At 40.4% G+C, this 17578-nt stretch overlaps 1 protein-coding gene across 1 annotated transcript in view; it reads right to left on the minus strand.

The window, feature by feature from the left end:
• Positions 1–4368: 4368 nt before the first annotated feature.
• The window catches only part of RALA (RAS like proto-oncogene A), a 63302-nt gene continuing 50092 nt past the window's right edge, over positions 4369–17578 (minus strand). Inside the window, exons 2-5 of the mRNA XM_052638756.1 lie at positions 15084–15236; positions 12741–12949; positions 8820–8994; positions 4369–5569 (exon numbers count right to left, since the gene is read on the minus strand). Coding sequence (XP_052494716.1) covers positions 5447–5569; positions 8820–8994; positions 12741–12949; positions 15084–15197 — 621 coding nt within the window. The 5' untranslated portion in view covers positions 15198–15236 and the 3' untranslated portion in view covers positions 4369–5446. The remainder of the gene's footprint in view (positions 5570–8819; positions 8995–12740; positions 12950–15083; positions 15237–17578) is intronic.

Below are 17578 nucleotides of genomic sequence, written 5' to 3' on the forward strand. Positions count from 1 at the left end.
GGAGCTCCAAAATCACTGCAGATGGTGATTGCAGCCATAAAATTAAAAGATGCTTACTCCTTGGAAGGAAAGTTATGACCAGCCTAGATAGCATATTAAAAAGCAGAGACAAAAAAAATAAAAATAAAAATAAAAAGCAGAGACATTACTTTGCTAACAAAGGTCCATCTAGTCAAGGCTATGGTTTTTCCTGTGGTCATGTATGGATGTGAGAGTTGGACTGTGAAGAAAGCTGATTGCCGAAGAATTGATGCTTTTGAACTGCTGTTGGAGAAGACTCTTGAAAGTCCCTTGGATTGCAAGGAGATCCAACCAATCCATCCTAAAGATCAGTCCTGGGTGTTCATTGGAAGGACTGATGCTGAAGCTGAAACTCCAGTACTTTGGCCACCTCATGCGAAGAGTTGACTCTTTGGAAAAGACCCTGATGCTGGGAGGGACTGGGGACAGGAGGAGAAGGGAACGACAGAGGATGAGCTGACCTGATGGCATTACCGACTCGATGGATGTGAGTTTGGGCAAACTCCAGGTGTTGGTGATGGACAGGGAGGCCTGGCGTGCTGCAACTCATGGGGTCGCAAAGCATCGGACACCACTGAGCGACTGAACTGAACTGGAGACTAAGGAGACCTGAAGACTAAGTTCAAAGTGATTTCCAAGCTCCTTCTAAGCCAACTTCCCGGTGTCCAGGAAAATCATCCAAATACCTTTTCACCAAATTGGCACCCTTTGCAAAGATCAGTCTGTAGCAGGAGTTGGTATCAGTTCATTTGCTCAGTTGTGTCTGACTCTGTGACCCCATGGACTGCAGCATGCCAGTCTTCCCTGTCCTTCACCAACTCCTCGAGCTTACCCAAACTCATGTCCATCGAGTTGGTGATGCCATCCAATCATCTCATCCTGTCATCCCCTTCTCCTACTGCCTTCAATTTTTCCAATGAGTCAGTTCTTTGCATCAGTTGGCCAAAGTATTGGAGCTTCAGCTTCAGCATCAGTCCTTCCAATGAATATTCAGGACTGATTTCCTTTAGGATAAAGTGGTTGGATCTCCTCACTGTCCAAGGGACTCTCAGGAGTCTTTTCCAACACCACAGTTCAAAAGCATCAATTCTTTGGCACTCAGCTTTCTTCATAGTCCAACTCTCACATCCATACATGACTACTGGAAAAACTAGCTTTGACTAGCAGACCTTTGTTGGCAAAGCAATGCCTCTGCTTTTTAATATGCTGTCTAGGTTGGTCATAAACAACAGAGTTGGCATGTAATGGTGCAATGCTGAGGGCAACAGCATACAATTCCTTGGGCAAAGGCCCAGACGTTAGCTCTCACACCTGCTCCTTTCCCTTGTAACAAGGCTTGACTTACTTTTTGGTTATTTCACTTTGCCCTTAGAACTTTCTAGCTGCTAGGAGCTTGCAACAGCTGTTTTCCAGAAACTTTGGCTGTTTCCTTTCCTCAGGGCTTTTGATAAAAGTGATCATGTTCTTCTATCAGATTAGCTGTGTAAGTTATCACAGTTCTCATGGCTTTTTTTTTTTCTTGGCTGCACTGCATGGCTTGGAGGATCTTAGTTCCCTGACTGAGGACTGAACTTGGCCCCAGCAGTGAAAGCTCCGAGTCTAGCCACTGGACCATCATGGCCTTTCTTAAACAAATGTTAAATGCTCTCTGGGCCCCTCACTCTCCCCAGAAATGGTGCTTCTGTGAGGATTGAGAGTACAGATGGCTGAACGTCCCTCCTCACCTACCTTCATACGTCTCCAAGCAGCTGTCCACAACAGCTGCAGGCAGTGCTGCTGGAGCAAATGACTCGGAAATTTTTTGCAGTTAAAGAAATGTAGGATACAGGCTTCTTGCCTGCCAAAGAATGCTGCCTCTTGACTGATGTTGTGGAAAAAGCACTGTAAGGCTGACTCCACAGCTGAGCTCTGCACAAGGTTTTCCCTCCACACTTGACTTTTCTCTTAGCAACCAGGCTGTACGCCCAAGAGGCCTCTTGGTTCACAGCAACCTCTGCTTGCTCTCTGCAGGAAAATCAGCCTGGGGAAAATCCTGGGTGTCTCCCCCCGTACCACAGGCCCCTGAATCGTTAACTCTATCCTCTACTCCTTCACTGTGCAGGGATTCAGAGCAGGGACTTGCGACCAGACTACTTTGTTTCCAATCCGCTAATAATTTTGCCATTTTTTTTTGGCTCTGGGCAAGTTATTCAACTTAGTTTTTCCATCTGGAATTACCTCAGTTAATATTAAATTAAAAAATATACAGTATCTTGCATATAGAATGCACTGTTTGCTATTATTATGAGTTTACAATCATAGGGTGTCTGGCCCAGGATAAGGAGACCTAATCTATAATCTTTTTAAAACTTGCTTTCCTTGTAACACATAGGTACTTTCCTCTGTGTGACTCTCTATACTTGTCCTGAACTCATGCCTGTCCTTTCACCTGTTATATTCGCAGCAGTGCCCATAGTAGGTGGTCCATAAAAACCTATCACAATCTAGGGGAATGAATGAAGGCCTCCATTGGTCTGTCCACTCTTGACTTTCAAAGCAATTTGCTAAAGGGGACTTTTAATGATGGATTTTTTAAAAGGATTAGTTTGAAAACGTAAGTTCTGGTAAATGCTTTGATAGTTTTAAATTTTACGTTCCGTTACAAAATTTTGAAAATGACATTTTGATTTACTTTGAGACAACTTAATCTAACTTTTGTTTAGTATATAATGTTCAACATCATGCCCCTGATTGGTGTTAAGAATGGGTCCATCAGTATCAGTTCAGTCGCTCAGTCGTGTCTGACTCTTTGTGACCCCATGAATCGCAGCACGCCAGGCCTCCCTGTCCATCACCAACTCCCAGAGTTCACTCAGATTCACATTCATCGAGTCAGTGATGCCATCCAGCCATCTCATCCTCTGTCATCCCCTTCTCCTCCTGCCCCCAATCCCTCCCAGGATCAAAGTCTTTTCCAATGAGTCAACCCTTCGCATGAGGTGGCCAAAGTACTGAATGGGTCCATACAGTGAGATTAAAATTATGCCAATTATAAATGTGTTCACTGCTTATGAATTAAGAAATTAGAGTGAATTGGATTTTGAAGGGTTGTGTTCAATATTGGGCCAGATCATTTCTAGCCCAGGGTCTGTGTGACAGCTAGCAGGCCACTGTTCACCAGACAGACATTAAATGTGAATGAATGCCTGAAGTATGATGAGATGGCAGGGGGAGGGGGGGTTCTTCCTGCCACAGTTTGGAAATGAAATTGTCTGATTTACAAAATGAATATAAAGCTGCCACCTACCCACTCAGGAGTTGAGTAGTATTCGAAAAGTAACGTACAATGGAGGACTCTCGTGACAGCAGAAGAGTGCCTTCCATGCAACTGTGCATGTGGGGGCTCTGCCGTTTCTGAGCCTTGTTTAAACCTGAGTAATGATGGTCCTGTGACCGAGGACATCTGGCTCAGGACTCTTCTCACACAGAAGTCCCTAAACTGATAGCTCAAAAGACAGGTGTTTTCAAGCCTCTGGTAAGGATGCCCAGGTTGAATTTCACCATGTTCTATTGTAAACATCAAGTAACACCACAAACATTTAAAAAAAGAAAGTTTATTGGTCTTTAAATGGCTCAAATTGCAAATAAACCAGTCGGGTAGTGGCATCAGCCTAAGACATGTGATGCATCTCTGTCGTTTGGCTTCATAGCACCTCAGTACCCAGGAGAGGAAAGGTCTCAAAGCAAAATCACAACGTTAGTGGTTAGGACCCCTGGTTAAATGAGACTGCAACAAGTACACATGGAGATCGCTGGGCCCGCGGGGCTGCGCTTATATGAGGAACTTTAATTCTGCACACGGCATAGCCTATGAAAAATATGAAATGAAAGATGTACATCTCAAACCCTTTAAGGACACATATTTAACATGACAAGCTGAATGTAGTATCTAAAGAGTTCAGTTCCTAAATAGCCTATTTGTGTTAACTTTACGTACACATCTGTTATCTGGAATGCCTGAACACATCTTTGACTTGCTGATATTAAGACTGAGCATAAAGAAAGCAAAACTTTATTGAAACAACTGCCCTAGTCCCATTCCAAAGAAAAGAAAAGTCTGATAGTGGTATATTTCCCATTGAAATGATGTCCCTTCAGTGGGGATGCCATACAACAGGGACAGAACCTACCATTTGGTGGCAAACATGATTTCTGCACTATCCTCAGGTTTGGCTGTTCGATGTTAACTTTAGGAAAACGTAACTACAGTGTTCTTCATTATGAACACAGACTACAAACACTCCTAGTAACTCCCTGACAGCCAAACTGCAACCTCAGGAATACAAATTTAGAAGTTAACAGATGGCAAGGACAGCTATTTTCCCGAAGTGGTCTAGTGCAAAGCGCATTAGCACCGTGGACACTTTTCCTATGCCCTGCTCCAAACAGAATAAAATCTTAACACGTACTCACCACTTGCATAAAAGGATTTTCAGGGATCAGCATCCTAAAGAATAAGGGTTCACTGAGACATACTGAATCCTCATAGTCTAAAATTATCTTACAAGTATATGCTGGTCCTTCATTTTTAAACTACCTTACAGTTAATTAAAAGCAATCAAGGAGCTCTGGAACTTCATTTTCAAGAACCAGAGTATGGCACACATTTTACATTTGGACAGACTCTAGCAGTTATTTCTTGAGCATCTTCTATACAAAAGTTGTCCTCCATCCTGACATATATTCTTTCACTGGGACACGTGGGCAGTGGGCCCACGGCACCATGAAGATACAACCCAGAATGATGTAACCAGGTATCTTTCAGTTTCTAAATTAAGGCATATTAAAAAATTTCCATGTACAAGTTTACACCACTTTTCTAAGTTAATCACCAGGTAATTAATGCAGGTTCACAGATGAATTACTCTCAATTGAACTATATGCAACAATCATGCCAGTCACTTTTTCTTCTATATTTTGCATAACAATGGTTAAAAAAAAAAGTGGTACAGTTTAACTATCATGTTCACAATTGTCATTTTTTTTTTCAAGGCAGTAGAAGACCAAGACATTTTAAAATGATTATAAAATTTAAGCTTTATAATAAACCAGAGGAAGTAGCCTTTCCTCCCATTGTCCACCCCCATTCTCACCTCTCGAACAGTTCAAGAAAGACTGCCGGCAAAACACAAGCGCCCACGCTACATTCAGGACCGTGATAAATGTAGGCCATTATGAAATAAGTTGAACTTTGCTTCTTGGTGAAGCCACATTAATTTCTTTTTAAGTGAATTTGACTTTCAGTGAAGTTCCAATTCATGCTTTTAGAGATACATAACAATTTCCAAAATGTTAAAGTAATTTCAGTCAATTGAGCCTTCAATGGCAAAGCTTATAAATTATATTTATTAGTATGGTCAAGATAAGAAAGGAGTTTGGGCTCTGATTATAAAATGCAGCATCTTTCTCTGATTCTTTTGGCTAAACTTTTCCTCTTCTTTTTTCCATTCTTTTCTTTGCTGTCTTCCATCTTTCTGGCCCGAATTTCCCTCATTAAATCAAAAAATACCTACAAAGAAGAAAACAGAGTAAAGCAAGTAGATAATATGTGCCTGGTACATCTCTGAATCATAGCAGTAAACATTGGGAGTACTATATGAGTATTAAAGAGCTCTTATTTGGGGAGTACAGGGACAGGAAAGTATATAACTAAAGTCTGCTTCTTCCAAGTACATTAAAAAAATGGGAAAACAGGAAGATTTTCTGAATTACACTTTTGGGTAAAATCTGCTTACATAATATAACCTAACCTTCCATCTGAATTTTCAAGATAAAAATAAAAAAGCACTGCAAGTGATAGCTCTGAAGATGTAACCCAATGGATTACATTTGAGTAATTAATAATTAGCAAATAAATTTTATCAATTACTACTTTAAAGTAATTTAATAAAATTTTCATTTATTAACCTTTCTTCAGCCCCATTTTTAAAAACAGCTGTGGAAAATGACTGCTTCCTTTATCATTTTGATACCAGGCACTAGAAAATAACTGCTTGTTGCAAAATATTTTAGGATTTTTCAATTTTTGTCTGTCTAGTAATTGGCAAATAATGGGAGATATTAGCATAATAACTTAAAAGCTATTAGTATAATAATTCAAAAGTTCAATATCACTAACAAGTGTCTGTGGATGCATGCATGCTAAGTTGCTTCAGTTGTGTCTGACTCTGTGCAACCCTAAAGACTGTAGCCCACCAGGCTCCTCTGTCCATGGGATTCTCCAGGCAAGTGTCTGAGTGCACACTGAGTAGGGCCTGAAGGATGCGGACTCACGCTGTGGCTGAAGAGTTGCTGCATGTTCCTTTTCTGCAGCCGCTGAGGTGCTTGTGAAAAATGCATCTACCTGGTGGCAGCCACAGGTACTAGATTCTTGCATATCCCCCGATACCCACAAAGATGTGTGCTTGTGTGCATGTGTTTCAGACACAGAGGGCAGCAAACCATAGCTACTGCTACCGTTCTGCGTTTCATTTCCCAATGCTGAAGATCAGCATATTTAGCTCTACCTTCATTTTTAGGGATACTTATTTTTGGCCTGCTGGGTCCTCACTGCTGCGTGAAGTTTTCTCTAGTTGTGCTGAGTTGGGGCTACTCTTAGTTGTGGTGCACAGGCTTTTCTCATTGCAGTGGCTTCTCCTGTTGCAGAGCACAGGCTCCAGGTGTGGGGGCTCAGCAGTTGCAGCCCACGGGCTTACTTGCTCTGCGGCATTGTGAGATCTTCATGGACCAGGGTCGCCCTGTGCCCCCTGCACTGGGAGGCAGATTCTTATCAACTGTACCACCAAGGAAGTTCTCTTCATTTCTTTTTAATGGTTGTACAATATTCCATTATATGGATGCACCAGCCTTTAAAATAGTCTGTTATTGGACACTTTGATATTTCCAGTCTTTTGTTTCTATAGATAATGCTTCAGTGTCTACTGCTGCATGGATGTATGATTTTATATAAATTTTAGAACTTGAATTGGTGGGGTCATAATTTTGATAGATAATTACCAAATTGCCCTTCTATGAACATATGAGAGTTCCTTTCCCCTCCTCCCCATACTCCTGTCAACAGTATTATCATCAGTCTTGTTGCTTTATTCCCCAATGTAACAGGTAAAAGTCCTATTTTTAAATTGTGCTTCCTAATATAAGTTAGTCTAAGCCACTTTTAAACTTTAAAAGTAATCTGTACTTCTCTTCTATGACAAGGGTGCCTGTATTTTTTGACTGTTTTCCCATTGGGTTGCTGGTCTTTTTCTCACTGTCCTGTGATAACTCTGACAATGTGCACGGCTGTACTTTCCCCGGACCTCTGATGCCAGCAGGTGACACCGCAGGACTGCTGCAAGCCTCAGAGCCGGGCAGTTACGGCTCACCTTGCCTCCCCACTCCCCTTAGTTCACATAGGTTTTAGTGTGTGTTCTACCATCTGCTCAAGACATTAAACAGGAGGAAACAAAGTATATATATGCTATGATACTGTTCTGCGGTGCCTTTCAAAACCCCATACACACTGAATCTTAAACTATATTTTATTAGTATTTTAAAAAACATTTGCTGTAACTAGTGCAAACTGGTTGACAGAGTAGAACTCTTGTAGTATGTTGTAAAGATATCCTGGAGGATATCTGACCGTGTGACTGGAAAAAAAAAAGTGAGCTTACAATGACAATGTCTTTAAACCTACAGTGAACAGGCAGAAAGAACCTCTAAACTTTTAACATCATGATTTCTGGACCAGGGTTGTGGATCTACAGATACAGCAGACCAGTTCACAAACACCTGCAGACACCCAGGGCAGCGTTACTTCAAGTGCGGTCTACCACCCCATCTGCACACCCAGGAGCTAACTAGATCTGCAAATTCTTAGGACTGACCCCAGAGCAAATGAATCCAAGTCTCTGAAGAAGACCCAGGAACCTGTGTTTATCAGGCTTTATAGGCAATCCTTCTGCATGTTAGTTTTTGTGAGGCACCTGTAGGGCTGAGATACTCGGGGACTGGAAAGGGCTCCCTGGAAGGGCTCCCACCCAGAGCTGCTCCAGCCCCACCAGCAGGCTTCCTGAATACTGACAGAGGTGTCGGGGGGCAGATGAATGGCAGATGAAGGCTCCAAGGTGTTCCTTACCTGGTCTCCAGGAAGGGCCAATCTGCACAAAGTGCAAAGATGAGGGAAGAGGGCAGAGGAGTTCTCTTTCCCCTGGGTGGAGAGGCAGGTGAGGGGGTGGAGAACAGAAGTGGAGGGTGGGGAGTGCAGCTGTGGTGACAGAGACTTCAAAACCCTCTCCCTTGGGGCTCCTTCATCTTGGGAGCCACCTTCACTTGGGAGAACTTAAGTGGGAATGGGCAGGTGTCAGCTCAGAGATTCTCCGGCCAATCAGGAAAAGAAAAGGAAAGAAAAAAGAAAAGATTCTCCAGCCAATCAGGAAAAGAAAAGGAAAGAAAAAAGAAAAAAGATTATCCAGCCAATCGGGAAAAGAAAAGAAAAAAAAAAAAGAGGAGGGATTCAAGTCAGGAATCTGCCCAGTGCTTAAAAGAAAAGTACATCTTGCTGCGGTTGTCTCGTGTTTTTACACCCCTTAGGAACGTAAGGACAAGGTAAAGTCAAGAAAGTCCTAACAGCGTACTTGAGCATTCAGGGCTGATAAACATCAACATGTATTAAATCTCTCTCTGAAAGTCTTAACAGAATCTCTAGACACAGATGGAGCCAAGTTAAGCAAATCAACCTATTTTAACATGATGTTGTGGTGAGGAGAGTCCCCTTTTACCTTGTCAACATTGGCCCGCGTCTTGGCAGATGTTTCCACATAGTTAACGTTCCACTGATCGGCTCTGGTTTTCGCCTCTTCTACGGAAACCTGCCTTTTATCTTCCAAATCTGATTTGTTTCCAACAAGCAGAAATGGAACATTCTCATCTTCTTTTACTCTTAAAATCTGCTCCCTGGATAAGAGGAAATGAGCAAGAAATATATCTATGTGTTAAAATAACAAATAACGCATGCAGGCATTTATTTATGCTTCTTAACAATGAGCTCATTTATTACACGGGAGGAAACAAGCAGCACGTCTTCCTTTATCTACCCTCAATCATTTGAGCTTCACATTCACTTCACTGATGGAGGAAAAAACACACCAAGGAAGAGTACAAATATGGCAGTAGAGACATGAAGTCAAAGTATAAAATGCAACTTCATTCTAAATGTCTTGTTTTTAAAACGTTTTTTACATTTTGGGAATCATAGTTGGGATCTTAGTTCCCCAATCAGGGACTGAACCCGCACCCGCTGCAGTGGAAGTGCAGAGTCTTAACCACTGGACTGTCAGGGAAGTCCCTCTAAAGGCTTTTTCAAAACAAACTCTTTACATTAGAATGATTCCAGATTTCAAGAGAAGGTGTAAAGACAGGACAGAGTTCCTGTATGTCCCCACACCCACTTTCCCCGTTGTTAACACAATTTATCACAATTTACAAAGTACTACTGATACAAATATACCTGTTATACTGCAGTTAGCTTTACTGTGCTTTGCAGATACTGCTTTCTCTTTTTTTTTTTAAACAGACTGAAGGTCTGTGGTCGCCCTGTATCAAGCCAGTCTATTGGTGCCACTTTCCCAACAGTATTTGTTCACTTTTGTATCTCTGTGTCACATTTTGGTTATTCTCACAGTATTTTAAACTTTTCCATTATCATTAAATTTGTTAGGGTGATCAGTGACCTTTGTGATGACTGTAATTATTACCGGCATTTTTGCTTAAAGTGATGCTCCCTTTGGAGTTTGAGAGACAATTATAGAATTTTAGAATAGAAAAGCACCTTTACAAACGGGTCAGGCTTCATTTTTATCTTGAGGAAAGTGAGAACCACAAAAGGCAACAGGGTTTTCTAACATTTCTATCGAACACTTATAAGCACTGTAAGTTATATGCTAGCAACTGTGCCAAATGTGGGTATCAGGGATACTGAAATGGGTAAGAAATCGGTTCTGCTCTCAAGTGTTTTTACCTTGTCAGGAAAAACACACAGCATACAGAAATCAATCTCAGTGTCAGAGTGTGGTGAGTGTGCTGCAGGGGCTGTGCAAAGTACATCACAAACACCGATGAGGAAACAGTGGATTCTGCCTTCGTGATGGGAAGCCCAGGAAGGCTACATTTCGGAGCTGACAATTATTAGAGAAATGCAAATCAAAACTATACTGATGTACCACCTCACACCAGTCAGAATGGCCATTATTAAAAAGTCTACAAATAGCAAATGCTGGAGAGGGCATGGAGAAACAGGAGTCCTCCTACACTGTTGGTGGGAATGTAAATTTGTGCAGTCATTGTGGAAATCAGTATGGAAGGTCCTCAGAAAACTAAGAATTACCATATAATCCAGTAACCCCACTCCTAGACATATATCCAGACAAAACTCTAATTCAAAAAGATACATGTGCCCCAGTGTTCTTAGCAGCACTAGCTGCAATAGCAAAGACACAGAAACAGCCTAATTATCCATCAACAGATGAGTGAATGCATAAAGATATGGTGCCTATAAAATGGACTACTACTCAGCCAAAAGAATGAAATAATGCCATTTGCACCAACATGGATGCAACTAGAGATGATCACACCACATGAAGCAAGTCAGAAAGAGAAATACCATATGATATCACTTATGTATGGAATCTAAAATATGACATAAATGAATTTATCTATGAAAAAATACTCACAGACATAGAAGAGAGGCTTAGGGTTGCCAAGGAGGAATGGGTTGAGGGAGTTTGGGATTAGCAGATTTAAACTATATACACATAAAATGGATACACAACAAGGTCCCACTGTATAGCACAGAGAACTACACTCAATATCCTATGATAAACCATAATGGAGAAGAATATAAAAAAATAATTAGGTATGTAAAACTGAATCACTTTGCTGTATAGCTGAAATTAACATGTCATTGTAAATCAACTATACTTCAATAAAAAATTTTTTAAAAATCAACTACAATAAAAAAAATTAAAAAGAGGAGCTGACACTGTGCTATACTTTGCAGGTCAGATCATGTGGCATGCCTACTATTCTATTACCATTCAGACCACCTCAAAAATGGCTTTCCCTACTGGTGGTCAATTACCAGAACATTTTTTATTTATGGGAAGGGCAACACATTGGAGGTAGGACAGAAGGGTAATGAATGATTCACTTATTTTCTGTAATAGCAACAGCCCAAGACTTTTTCTCTTGGCATAAAAATACCTCATTCCCTTGAGATACCACTTTGGCTTTGGTGACTATGGTGACAAAATGTATTCCATTACTTAGAACAGAATCTGCTACAGCATAAGCACTCAAATATTTTCTGAAAGAATGAATAAGCCCTGACACGTAACTTTCAATCTGTCTCCCAGGGTTGCAAGTTACCAGAATCTGCCACTCTTTGCACTTTATCACGTACAAACACTTCTTCCTTACAGAAACCAACAAACTTAATTTGACAAATAAATTTACATTTCCTAAGTTTCTCAGTGACATGCTCTTTTGCAAAGAAGGTTCTCTTAGAATCTTTTCAGTTCTTGGGACTTTCATGTATACATGAAGAGGAACGCTTTGTGTAAGCCCTGGTTCAGTCTCCTGCCCAAACACTAGGGATGACGTCTTTCCTCATCTTTGGAAATCCGTGTTATCCTTCAAGGTTATCTGTCTCTTGAAGGCCTCCAACTCCTCTCCGCTCTTGGATCCCCTGTAACAATCACTGTCCGTATCGTCTTTATCACTAACTGACACTGGGTCTCATGCCTTATTCAACTCGGCTGTGTGAATGTTGAAAACAGAGGATATATTATATGCTTCTTTTGCGCCCACCCCCCCATACCAAAGCAGACCACGTGTATGTGGTAATAATAATAAAAATTATTTTATTTTTATTACATGGTAATAAAATAAAAATACATAAAGTATATTTGTTTTTATGCATGCTATATTTATGACACTACTCAAGAACTTATTTATGCATAAAGTATATTTGTTTTTATGCATGCTATATTTATGACACTACTCAAGAACTTATTTATGCTATTTGTCTTATGTATAGAGAGAACACCTCTCCCCTTTATCACTTCCCCAATCCCCTCCCCCAGATCAAGTGGAGGATGGATTTTGATTAAACAAATAGTAAGTAAGATATTAAAAAGATTGTTTAACAAGACAGTGTGTCAATCTATGGTGCTATTATTTCCACTAAAAGTTCAGTGTGTGTTATCAACGTGTCTACACTGTGAGGAGGATGGCAACGTGCCTGCTGGGCACGACACAGGTGCTGAGACACACGTGACTAACACAGAAAGACTCAAAATCTGGGTCAGAGATCCGTTATGTGATCCAGGCATCTGCTTTTACGGCAGCAGTAGTACGGTACTCCAAAGGGAAATACTTCAGTAACACATAAGGAGACTCTGCATATGCAGGCTGTCTCACACTCAGGCTGCGCTGCAGCTGGCGCTGGCAGAGCTGGCTGTGAGGTTAGGTACGGTGCACTGAATATGTGAGTACAAGCACACAGAGGACAGAGTTGTACTGATGTCAGAGAGGGACTAAACACAGTGAGAGGGAGAGACAACCAGGTTGAGAGCCTCTAGTTGTCCAGTCGGTGCTGAGGAGGCAGCTGCTCTGCAGTGTCGTGACACGGCTCCCTGCCATACCTGAAGTCGGCTGTGGCTGCAAAGGATTCCATTTCTGTAATGGAGAAGACACAGAGGAAGCCCTCGCCGCTGCGGAAGTAGTTGTCTCTAATGGCAGCGTAGTCTTCTTGCCCAGCTGTATCCAGGATGTCAATCTGCACTTCCTCCCCGTCCAGCACCACCTTCTTCCGATAGCTGTCGGCTTTGGTTGGCTCGTAGTCCTCCACGAACTGGGAATGAGGAAAAGCACTTCCATTTCTAAATCATCTTTACTTTTCAAAGGTTCTTATTTTGAAATACAGATTCATATGAAGGTGCCAAAATAGTACTGAGAAGCCACATATAACCTTCATTAAGTTTTCCCTAGTGGTAAAAGCTACATTCGTTTAAATTTCCTTCACAGACAATTCAGAGGTCTTTTCTTTTACAAAAAGAGGAGGCTGAACAGATCTAGGTCATTGACAGCTTGCAATCCATGACTCTTTTCTTCCTTAAAATGCTATACCTGCAAAAACTATTACATAGGTATTTTATCAAATGTTTAAGAATCCTTTTTTGTGACTCCAAATATAAATTTTCATGTCAGAATTGTAGAAAATGATTTCAAAGTAAGTCACTATTTAGGTAAGGATGGAAAGTATGGCTAACTCTTTTCTTTCTCCAAAATGAACCAAGTCAAAAAAGTGGCTTATACCACTCTGTAGAAGGTCAAATCTTGAACTTTGAGATTTCTCCCCAGTCTTCCTATTTTTAAAAATAGCACAATTAAACAACTTTACAATTGTACTTCTAACTTTTATTCTCTAAATCTCACCTTGATATTTTTGATCAGAGTATCATTGTTGGTGTGTGTGTATATAGATATACACACATACTTTTGTGGGCTTTTAATTAGTTCCTATAAATATTTATCTGATATTTTCTTATTTATTTGCTCAATGTCTAAATCCCAATACTAGAATTTAACCCCTGGGGGCTATTCATCAATGTCTCCTCAAAGTCTGGTACATGGAGACACTCAACAAGTATTTACTGAAAAATCACACACAGTGTATTTGTAACTGTAAAAGATATAGAACATTCTACCATAATTCCATGCTATTATTTCATAAATATCAAATATTTATAAACATTTATGAAAATTTAATGGATATATTCAGTTATTGTATCTGATAATATTATGACTATTAAATGAAAGCTTAACCATTCATCAAACATCAGACATATGAACATTCTTACTTCTGACCGCCTTACTGTCAAGAAGGGGACTGATTTAAGGATTAAAGAAAAGCAGCTATTCAGGTGACTGGTATGAAGAACAGAACTGAACAGATAAATTAGCAATTCCATTTAAAATACCATTTCACTTGTCCCCCTCCAAATTGTTTATTTAAGCAGGACAACTGCAGGATTTAAGAGTTCTGTGTGAGAAGAAATTAATACAATATTGTAAATCAACTATACTTAATAAATTTTTAAAAAAAATTTCTGTATGAAAGAAATTGATGATCAGGCAATGAAAAGAGACATTGGGTGATAAAAATCTGCAGTATATTTTTCTCAGAAGACTAGGTTTAACACTGAGTTACTCATCAGAGGTTACTCTACGTGGGCAGGTTGGGTAACTTCTGTTTTCTCATCTGTAAAATGAAGATACCACTACCTACCACACAAGACTGTTGTGAAGACCAGGTAAGAAAGAGTAACCACAAATCCTTACTTGTATTTGGGAGGAAGAAGAATTGAGGATAAATGCTTAAATTTGATTAGCAACTCAAATCATTTAGCCTTAATAGCAATACTCTATGGAAAAAATACATTGCTGTATATAGGCTGAGACCTTAACTTTGGGGCCATAAAGCCTAATACAAATACATGCACACAAATCTGTAACCTGTTAAGCAATTTTACTTCAGGGACACAGCCTTCACCTGCTTAGTGGTGAGTGTAGTACCAGGCCAAATATACAATAACGGATTTCTTTCATTGAGTTATTAAAGGATACCTTATATATGTTAACCTCAAGTCTCAATTAGGTACTATATCTACCAGTTCTATTAATTCAAGGTGGGTCTCACTATTAAGACACTAAAAATAAGAAAAAAGTCATTTATTGCTCAGAGACAGGTACTGTTTTCACTTTTGTTCTGTTTTTTAAAAGCATGATGTTTTTAAGGACCTTGAACTCTCAACTTGGTAAATCAAGCTGCATACAAATGTTGGCTCTGAATTTAAAACCAGGAAAAAAATGATTAGTAGCTTTCAAAGACTCAAGGAATCCATCCAAAACACAACCAAAACTAAGCTAGAGAAATCCTCTCTGAAAGCCCAAACTTTGACATCCGTGATACAAGCAGCACTTACCTCATCATACATGAACTGCAGAGTCAGAGCAGACTTGCCCACACCGCCACTGCCCACCATGATGACTTTGTGTAAGGCCAAAGAATTCTGACCCTTGGGCTTATTTGCAGCCATCTTGTGTCACAGAGTTTTCACCAAAGGATTAAGAAGAATCTAGAAAGAATGAAAGAACAAGTCATGCTCAATACGTTCTTCGTCAGAATTCCAGTGTATGAAAGAGATATGAAGTCCTTAGGCTTCAAGGTAGTTCCCATTCTGCTATGATTTTAAACAGATGGCAAATGAAGTATGCTCATTTGTGGGAAGAACCACTTATCAGAAAACACCATGGCAATAAGACAAGTATATGATTCAAGGGCATTTCTCTTATAATAGTTTTCAGTAACGAGTTTGCTGACCAAAAGCAAAAACTTCCCAGGGCAAGCACATGCTGACAGTGATGGAGTATTAGCTGTACAAGAATATGATCACACAGATTACAAAGCAGGCTGAACGATCACTTTATTTCCACATTAATCTCTGTTGCCAATAATTAAAGAGACAGTTCTTCTAATTTCAGTAAGAAACAACTGACAAAAAAAAAGAAAAGAAATCTCATCCTGACAACTTGGAAGTTGAAGTGTAAGTAGAACCTAACACTGTGCACCCCGATTCCCGAGGATTGTGTTACTGGAACATCTGTATATACTGTGATGGGATGGGTAACCTAACTTAAATACATGAATCTAGTGTGCCCTCACTTTCCTTAGAACATGCATTTGTTCACTACATTTATGGGCTCAGAGCAGAAAGACCAGGTTCCCCCTGATGCTGGAGTGGTGACGCACATTAAAGGTATCCAGTTACCTCTGGTCATGGTTACCAGTCCTTAGAAAAAGAGGCGGTAAGGTCAGAGCAAACACTGAGTCTGTGTGGAGGCCCATGCAAGGAGACTTCTTGTTTTTAGAGGCTGGAGGGGGGTTCCTTCTTTAGAAGTTAGAGGTACCTTCTCAGTATCTCTGACTTATTTCAGTCACAGCACACCTTTCACAAGCTGCAACTCACAGGAACACCCCTCACGCTGCCCACTTCTCCACCTCATGCTCATTCATTTCTCCCAGTCTGGCTGCATCAGACCCACACTGGTCTCCCTTGATTCTTCATGTGCTCTTCTCTGCCTCCTGGCCTTTATCATGCCGTTTCCTCCATTTGGCATATTCTTGGCTAACTCCTCTCAGTTTTGAGGTTTCAGCTTACCTGAAACTCTCAACCTAAACTAGGCTCTCCCCTGCTCTGTGCTCACATGGTACGTGATACCTTTCCTTCATAACCATTATCACGAGCTGGAACTGCTCAAGTGTGCTCTTCCTAATAGAGGTCTTCTTCCTAAAATACTGGAAGCAACTTGAGTATGGGCGCTAAGTCTGCTGGTTTACTTGACTTGGCAATATCAATAAACGTGTGTCAAATGAACAAACAAATGTCGGAGCCTGACTTAACCTGGGGAGTGCTTTGGATGGTACTGGTATAAAGCAGTTACTGCTACTAAAGATTCCATCACAAGTTCAGGTGAGGACAGTCAGCTTTGGGTTTGTGCTCCACACACTGGTTGTGCAGGGCACCCAAGAGCTGGGTGCTGCTCAGGCTGCCCCAGAAATCATGCCCATGTTCCTATCTGCCCAATATAGAAAAGTCTTAAGGAAGAAAAAAAAAAAACCAAATCTTGCTATCCATATAACAGGAATAAGTTGAGAAATATTTGAGAGAGTCACAGCTTACCTTTCACAAGCTGTAACTTTCGAGCATAACTGAGATCACACTATATATGCAATTTTTGATCCTATTCTTATGTCATAAACATTTTTTAGTAGAGGCAACCTGAACTGTGACGCATATGATAAGGAATCCACATTTGGAGGCTAATAGTTCAATTTAACTCAATAAACAAGGATTGAGTCCCTCTTTTCCCTGGACACCAAGGACAAAATCATTGGATTCTAAATGATTACCACTGCTCAGAAACAGTGAAAATTAATAGTGTACTTCAGAGAAGTAGAAGTCTAAAAGACACCTCATCTAAGAAAGCTTGTGGAGCATGCTGTTGCTGGCATTCCTAATGAAGGCAGGAAATTACTTACTTCTCACTCTTATGATCTTTACTTGCTGGCAGCTGTAATCACTTCATGGCTACGTAACTACCATTTTATTTTTAAAACAGTTATACCACAAGAGCTGAGGGTGTTACCATATCAATTAATATTCTAAGAGTTGAGTATGTATGTTTTTAAAGCAAAAAATTAGTTAGCAGTTAGACCAACACTTTCCCTTTCAGAAAAATTTACAATTCAGTCTGTGACTTTAAAAAATGCAGAGATTCTCAAAGACATTTTTCCAAAGTGCAAACATTCCTCAGTAACTATGGGGTGCGGATCCCTTACTTTTAAGAGGCTATTCAGGAAAAGATCCCACCAAGGAGACACTCCTCAGCCCCAATGAAAAAACTGGTTTTCCACAAC

This window comes from Budorcas taxicolor, chromosome 4 (assembly GCF_023091745.1).
Source record: "Budorcas taxicolor isolate Tak-1 chromosome 4, Takin1.1, whole genome shotgun sequence".
Classification (NCBI taxonomy): Eukaryota; Metazoa; Chordata; class Mammalia; order Artiodactyla; family Bovidae; genus Budorcas; species Budorcas taxicolor.